Source organism: Leuresthes tenuis, unplaced genomic scaffold (assembly GCF_036924035.1).
Source record: "Leuresthes tenuis unplaced genomic scaffold, fLeuTen1.0.hap1 SCAF_9, whole genome shotgun sequence".
Classification (NCBI taxonomy): domain Eukaryota; kingdom Metazoa; phylum Chordata; class Actinopteri; order Atheriniformes; family Atherinopsidae; genus Leuresthes; species Leuresthes tenuis.
Genome location: NW_027325363.1, coordinates 13,423,218 through 13,431,837, shown reverse-complemented (window position 1 = coordinate 13,431,837; position 8,620 = coordinate 13,423,218). Strand labels below are relative to the sequence as shown.

The following is an 8,620-nucleotide window of genomic DNA, read 5'->3' as shown; positions in this document are numbered from 1 at the left end:
CTGCCTCACTCCACCATCGCCCCCCCTGCTCCCTCCCCCCGTCATCTCCTCTTGCATCGCTGCAGCGGTAGGAGCGTGCACAGCAAAGGGAGAGATGCACAAGTGTCTTTGTGAGCCTGTTCTCATCCTCCATTCAAAGCCAATCATGTGGCCACAGCTCAGGGTCTTATAGGAGCAGGATGTAAGGCAGGAGTGATAATGGAAAACATTAGACTCTACAAACCATCCACAGAGGATCCATTTCAAAGAACTGGCAGAAATGTCAGTTAAATATAAAACAAAACAGAAAGCCTGGTTTTGTTCACAGTGTAAGTTATTCCTTTTCCAGTCTCTCATATATAAATATTCATATAGTTTATACACAAAACACAGCCAAAATGAACTACAAAAGCTGCATTAATGTAAAGGATAACTGTCTAACAGTCACAAGTAGGGGGCAGCGGCGTGTAGTTGTACAGCGGATCCTGCAAGTGTTACAAAATAAATGAAGAAGATACAGAAAAAACATGTGTATGGCCTTTTTTGTCTCACTCCATGTTGTCAAATTCACCAAACTGGACCAGATGATGTTTGTACGGTCATACGCACATCTACATCCATCTTATAAAATGTTTTTAAAACTGATTAAAATCACAGCACATTGTTTTTTTAGTGCCTGGATGATAGAAAATGAACTCTGACATTCACAATGAGGCCCATGTACTGATTTGAATCAGTTTCTAATGTTTGTTCCTTCTATAGTGAAAAGATCATTTCAAGCAGCCAGTGTTGCTTCTGACAGAATGTGTGAGTCTTTCATACCATAACAATATTCAGGCAATTAACCCATTTGATAAAATACACAATCTTTAATCATAGATCTATTCTAGCTTTAATGAGCTTATCAGTCGATGCATTCAGACAGAGAGCATTCCTTTTTTGTCATATGTCATTGTGATTGGTCAACTGATTTCAGTTTAACCTATTTTAAACGAACAGGCTGATATCCAGGGTTGGAAAACCTTGGCTGATATACCAAGGTAATAACCAGCGCCGTAGTACCGCTTAGCGAGATATCCATCGTCATGGTTAGTTAAGCCAGCTAACCTGTCGAAGCTGCTTTGTAGAACAGGCCCCAGGTTGTAAAACACTGGCTATTTAGATAAATACAAATAGAAATAAATGAATGGAGACAGGAGGACATTGGTGCAGGACGCGTTATGGTCAAACTCAGGGGAATACAAGCCTTTACCTGATTCAACGTAAATCTACATAACACTATAAATAAAGCATGACATACCAGCCACTGCTTTCACCATGTCTGCTGAGGTGATGAACGACGATGGCTGCTGTTCTAAACCTTTGACAGAAGCGATCAATAATGCACATTAATCAATTACATGGTGTCATTTTTTGGACACTACTCTTCATTGTGCATGTCCCTGCTGCGAGACAATCAGCTGGATCACTGCTGAAATATCAATTCAGCAATTCTATACTGACGTTAAAAAAAACTACATATTGAATCATGTTTCAACAACAGAGTCACTTGACGGTCACCGCCTATGTGACCTGCAGGCGCAGTCAAAGTAAACAAACACAAGTACCATGGTGGACTGTTGGCAGAGATCAGCAAGAGTTTGGGTTTAGTCCTATTTACAGCTGGATAAGAACAGTGTCACACATATAGTCTTTAACACCATTCAATCAGGTCAGTAACTACAAATACACAAAAGTTAATAAGATTAAGACTCAAAACTGTCATGCTTTGACGACATGGGGTCAGCAAATCGCACATAGAACAGGTTCGAGTGATGATATACATAACACAAATGTTGTTTTCCATCTGAACGTGCAGTGCACCAAACGGCTTTTTCATTTTGTAATTGTCAAACAAAATTTTGATTTATAATTTTGCTTTTTTGAAATATCATCAGAAAATCGATTTCCAGGTTTACAAAATCAACAGTCTCCAACCTGTGACAAGGTCAACCTCGGTGGAGCCACATGGTTTAAGTGAGTCATGAGACACATGTTCTACTTTGGAACCTCTGTCTTTATATATATTCTTTTGGGCTGGAAAATTTATGCCACTGAAACCTGTCAAAAGTCTTTTCTAACACTCTTAATTGATTTCATATTCACCTCGTTCACTTATGTCAATATTACCTTCTTTCTTGTAACATATGTTTTAATATAGCTGTCAACTATTAGCATATTTGCACATGTTTATGTATAATCATGTATATTATCTTGAAAACCAAAAATACAACCTTAATGATTCAACAAATTTGCTAGATAGTTAATGCTGAGCACAGTCAAAATCAGTAATATGTATGAAATGTGCAGCACGATATGTAGTAGCCACAGGTACCACCGCCTATGGAGACATGCTGCGGGTGATCAAATGCCTGCATGATTTTTTTGTGGTGACTCTAAGGGCTTCTTTTAAAGGCTGTGTATAAAAATGTATTCTTGACTTTGAAAACACTACTTGAAATTGAGCACATGCTTAAGTGTCAGAGCAGTAATCCAACTTTGAGAGGAGGTTGTTTTCTCTACTGATGTTTCCATGACAAACTTTCTAACATGGTTGGAAAACTCAGGGTCCATCGTATCAAACAGTGTTGCAGTTGCAGTGGCAACGTGATGACTGCGATCATGCACTTATAAATATAGCAAAATGCTGAATCAATTGATAAAAAATATATGAATCATGCATATAATCCCCATACAGACGTGCAGGACACATAAGGGGATTCCTTTACATTACGTACAATGTTCTGCTCATAATCCATGCATGTGTGAAGACGCAGGTTATTTGTGCTGGCTTGTTGGCCAAGGGATTATCCAGCAGTGTTAAGACAGGGAGGAGAGTGGGTGGAGCAGAGAAGAGGGATAAATCAACACAAACAGATTAGTCACTGCAAAAGCTGGACTAACAGAGCTGGAAAGAAGAGAACAAGGAAGACGAAGAAACAACCAGCAGAGAGAAAAACACCCTCAAGTTTCCATGTAAATTCATAAAAAAGGATTGTGGATGATGGATTTACAAGTCAGCTAAAAGAAGAACAAGTTGCCGTGATCTTTTCTGATCCAAAATCATCTCTTTTCATTTAACAGGATCTTACTTGTTGCTTGTTGTTTACCTGCTTGGGCTGGCACAGCTTAACTGTTGCCCTGGACCTGTTGAGGAAAACACACGGCCGGAGGAGCGGCACTAGAAGGAGAAGAGCTGTTGCCAGGTCCAGCAGGAAGCTTGAGCATAGGCTCCGTGGAGTGATGAGGACGGCCAGGCGTGCGAGCAATGTGGAGGTGCCCTCCTTCCTCCGCCAGCTGGTAAAAGAAACAGAGAAGATGGTAACATTCTTTTTCAAAGGGGGATCCAGGGAGGCAGGGTTCGGAGAGGAGGACAATTTGGATGAGGACGACTCGCTGCCAAGCCCCTACCTGGAGCGTCCCAACTTGGAGAAGCACGTGTCAGAGGGGGGATCCAATTTAGGGTTGAACTATGCTGTGGCCAGCATGCAGGGCTGGAGGGCTCAGATGGAAGATGCCCACACGTGCATGCCTCAGCTGAGAGGAAACCTGGAAGATTGGTCATACTTTGCTGTTTTTGATGGACATGCAGGCATCACAGTGGCACAGTATTGCTCCAGAAACCTGTTGGATCATATCCTGGCAACAGGTACACGACAATTATGTCATGACTATATCATTTTTAGTGTAATTATATCTAAAAACGTATTATCTTGATTATCCCCACAGTTGTTTATTTGGAAGGTATTAACAGGTCTTACATCAATATAAAATTAATCTCAAATGTGCTTACTAATCTAACAAGTGAACGTAATATAACTTCACGCAAAGTAGAACTAATTTGGGGTGTCAAATATTGTAACACAGTTACAACAAAACATGTACAGTATGTCTAATTCCAGAAAAATATGTTGCACTTTGAAAATGTGGTGTTACAGTAAATATATTTGACAAATGTGCACAAACAAACACTTTGAATAGGAGGGAATGGACTTGCATAACTCATAGATTATCGAGGACATATAAGCAAAGAGAAAGAGATACAGTGTTAAGGGTGAGATTATGTAATGTGACACGTGCCACATAAGCATAGAGTGGATGATTAATAGAGTTCTGGACACAGTGATATCCTGAAAAGCTCTGAAAGAGATGTCTTTCGGAGTCTTTCTTGATTCAATATGGCCAGAAGCTCCTATGTTTCTCTTACTGTAGCAACAACAAGGAAGTCATTTGTTTTAGTTACAATCTAATTTTGAATGATCTGAATTTGCAGCTTAATTGCTATTGAATGATCAACACTGGCATGCCATTGTTGTGGAATGCCAACATGCATACAGTGTTATAGGGTGCATATCTATATTCACGGCAAACATTTCTCTGAAACAGGTGGGGTCAATGCAAACGAGGACCCTGAGCAGGTGAAGGAGGGGATCCGTGAAGGCTTCCTAGACATTGATCGTCACATGCACAAAATGACTCGTCAAGACAACTGGGACAGAAGCGGCTCCACTGCGGCAGCTGTGATGATTTCCCCACGCCACATTTACTTTATCAACTGTGGGGACTCGCGCACCCTGCTCTGCCATAATGGCCAAGTGGTCTTCTACACAGAGGACCACAAGCCTTTTAACCCCAGAGAAAAAGAGAGGATCCAGAATGCTGGGGGCTCAGTGACCCTGCAGCGAATCAACGGCTCGCTGGCTGTTTCCAGAGCACTGGGAGACTTTGACTTCAAGGAAGTGGACTGGAGACCACAGACGGAGCAACTCGTGTCACCAGAGCCAGAGGTGTATGAGATAGAGAGGACACCTGAAGATGAGTTCCTGATTCTGGCATGTGATGGTGTTTGGGATGCCATTGGGAATGAGGAACTGTGTGCTTTTGTGCGCAGCCGTCTGCAGGTGTGCGACGACCTGAGAGAGATTTGTACCCAAGTCATTGACCTTTGCCTGTATAAGGTGAGACATCAGGCCACAATTCTAAATAAGCAAAATGCACAATTAAAATGGAGTATACTGACATGTCCGTCCTCGATCTTTGCGACGGGTGACTGAATAAAATCAAGCATCAAGCAGTTTGAATGAGGAAGATGAAAATTCTGGCATATATTGCAAATGTTTTATCAAGAAAAAATAGGAACAACCTCATGTTTTGGCAATAATACACAGTATTAGGCACCTACAAAAGGCTTCATTATTACCAACTTGTGTCAAGCACATTATTTGTAATCTATATACTATACAATGAACGGAAGGACTGTTGAGCACAGTCTTAGACAAATAAACAAGAGGCCAATGGAAAATCTGTCAGTGCTTTTATGTAAATCAGGAACTATATTATCAGAGAACAATGAGGGCATTGGAAGAGTGCACCCTCCACCAAAACCAATGCTTCATTTAGTTATTTTAAAGAAGATTATACAAATCTGACTGAAAATGTAATATTTCTTTTTTCCCTTTGCCCATGCCCCACATCTACTCAAAGTTTCATTAAGATCAGCTTGATAGTTGCAGAATATTGCTCCCAAACAGACAAACAAAGAAACAAACAGCAAAGAAGAAAGTTAACAACAAGATTATAAACCTGACCACATTCAGTGTCTTATTGTGTGAGTGCCACAAACATATATCAGCTAGCTTTAAAAAAAAATATTTAGGTCACTTGCCAGTGTTTGAGTGATAATGTGTGTTATCGGTTAGGCTGAGCAAGCAACAACTTGGTAAAAATAATCCCCATTGGCTTAATTTCTAAGAAATTTGTGATTTTTAACTACGACACAGGGGCTAGAAACACCTGCCCATGTGACAACTATTCTTCATTAGAGAATGGTAACACAACAAAAAAAACAGTATCCCAAACCGCATGTAAAACTACATGAAAAGATTATTTTCTACCCATTCGAAGTGATTGATTGTAGTGGATACAATTAAATATTTTGATGCCGAATGCCAATTTTGCAGCGTGCGCATCCCAGTGTGTTGCATGTCAGTTGAACTCTATGCTGTCAACTGTGCGTCATATTTTCCTCATAAACATAAACCTCAAGCACATATTACAAACAGCAACTCACAAAAATGTCACTGGAAAATTTCTATTGAACTGAATGCATGATCACATGTGAATGTGCAGCAGAATGATTGTGTTGTATAGATCAGCAGAACGTCTGACAGTTTCCTCAAACTCAGCTCAATAGATGCAGCGACATGGGTTGTTACAGTAGGTTAGTTACTTTATGAATGAGCAAACTGGCATTAAGAAGGGGACGAGGTGAGCCGGGACTCTGTGTTAAGGTATCATACTGTTATTTTTGCGCAAGTAGATTTCTACTGCTGGGCTTCTTAAAACACTTTTAGTAACCGCCTCTCTGAACTCTGAAGAGCCCTTCCCCATGCCTATAAATAGCTGTATTAGCGTATCCCGGGACATTAGCTCTGAGAAAGAAAATCTGGTCGGGATTATCTCTGAGTGTGTATGTGTTGACGAGAGCGCGGCATTATGGCTCGACACACTCCAGCTCAGGGGCTTTATCCTGACCGCCATGGGCTGCTATTCATTTCACTTACAAAGGCTTACAGAACCTGCAGAAAGACTTCATGTTCCACGACACTCTGACCCTCACTACTTGCAGCTCTATGATTATGACACTGCAATGCATCTTCCCAGAGCCCATTGACTGCAGTAACTGCATGTTTAGAAATGATCAATACGGTTGTGATATAAATATTGCCTCAACTCAAATATCCTAAAGAATCAGGGGATGATAATCCACCTAATACTTCAAAATGGAAAATAGAAAATGAACTTGGCCGTCATAATTCACAACTGTCTAAAGTTTTTCTTATAGCTTCTTTAAATTTTAGTTTGGAAAAGAAAAAAAAAGAAAAAATCTACAAAATATCATTTGTCTAATGTATGCAGTTAATAGAAGAATAAAAGAAGAAGTGGAGCAGTGAAGTGAAGGGATTCACTGAAATGGAAATACTTGAGTGAAGAACCCCTAAATGTGCTTGAAATAAACCTGCTGTATTTGTGTACTCTCCATCACATTAAAAGTGCTCTGTCTCCCTCTGCAGGGCAGTTTGGATAACATCAGCATCATCATTGTTTGCTTCCCCGGCGCCCCCCAGGTGTCACAGGAGGCGTTGCAGCAAGAGGCGGAGCTGGAGCAGCAGATCGATTCGAAAGTGGAAGGTGCCTGCGCCAGAGTTCCTTCAGATTCACCCATTAACACACCAACCTTCAGGCAACCCTTATCACATTTCACACCTAATGTTTGACTGTGTCCCCTCACAGAAATTGTTCAGATGATGAGGTCCAGAGAGGAGGACCCTGACCTTCTGTATGTGATCAAATTCCTGCAAGCAGAACAGATTGCAGGGCTTCCACCAGGAGGAGGAATCACGAGCAAGTGAGTGATTTCATCTCATGAAAAACAATGATGTTGGCGATTTTGGGAAACCAAAGCATAAATGTGCTTACTATTTTATTTCCATATCTCTTATTGTAGGCGAGACTGCATCATCGCTGCATATCAGAAACATGTCATGGCCCACAGGACTCAGGAGCCCATGGTGAGACAAATGAGTCTGCTATTAATGTAGATATTCATCGTACATTCATCTTTCTGTTGAGTCAAAAAATAGATAGAAGGAAACAGTGCTCTAAACTGCTGATAATTGTGTCTTATCTAAGGGCCAGTAGAGCTACACCAAAACATTCAAGCATTCAACATTAATGGAAAAAAAGGAATAAAGAGATAGATATCTAATGTAAGTCCTTATAAAACTTTTAACATTAAAGCCTTAAAGTGTCACATGTCATCATTTTCTTTTATAGTAAAATTAAAAAAGATTGAGACAAATCTAAGAAAACTGCAAAAAAAAGCCCAATAATGTAAAGACACCCTCATTGTACTTTTGTTGAAGCCAACAAAATATCTATTCATAAAGGAATAGATTTGAGGAGAAAGGCGACATTTTTACCCTAATGTATGAACTTCTTTGGATTTTTATGCGCTATGATTCATAAAATAAAGTTACAGCATTTTGGTTGACACTAACTCCTTGTCTTGTCCTGTGACCTTTCAGGACATTGGAGGATCAGAGGACTCAAACTAAAGCTGTGACCACTGAGACAGAACCGACACAAGTTTCACCATCTCCATAGAGACCAAGATGCTTGAACGAGAAGTTTTACATTTTAGATGGGCACTAAACCAGCTGTAACACATTCTCTTTGAGTATGAGCCACATATTTGCTTTCTGGTCAATTAAAGTGAAATTTTACTTGAAAAACTGTGTTGCTTATTTGTAACGTTGGGTTTTACCGAATGACAGTGACACGCAAAGGTTTGAGCAGCTTTTGTTCCCGTGGAACGTTCAATGGGTCGAAGAACAAATCTCAACAAGGTGTTGAGTTAAAGGTTAAACACTATTTTTAGCATTTTGAGCAACTCTAGTGTGTAATTGTTTTTGTTTTGTACCATTTCAAGGAAATTACGAAAAGGAGGGCCTCGCAGTAGTTTGAGCGTGAGAAGAACTTTCAGCCCTCAAAAGACCGGCATCAAGGTGTCAGGCTTCCATTACCTTGTCAGTCAGTTCAC

At 40.3% G+C, this 8,620-nt stretch overlaps 1 protein-coding gene across 1 annotated transcript; it reads left to right on the top strand.

Moving 5' to 3' along the window:
- The first annotated feature begins 2,943 nt into the window (after nt 1-2,943).
- On the top strand, nt 2,944-8,287 carry ppm1na (protein phosphatase, Mg2+/Mn2+ dependent, 1Na (putative)). The gene is made up of 6 exons (XM_072391728.1): nt 2,944-3,667; nt 4,405-4,976; nt 7,092-7,209; nt 7,312-7,426; nt 7,526-7,589; nt 8,106-8,287. The coding sequence occupies exons 1-6, from the start codon at nt 3,262-3,264 to the stop codon at nt 8,133-8,135; spliced, it is 1,305 nt and encodes a 434-aa protein (XP_072247829.1). The 5' UTR covers nt 2,944-3,261; the 3' UTR covers nt 8,136-8,287.
- The last annotated feature ends 333 nt before the right edge of the window (nt 8,288-8,620 follow it).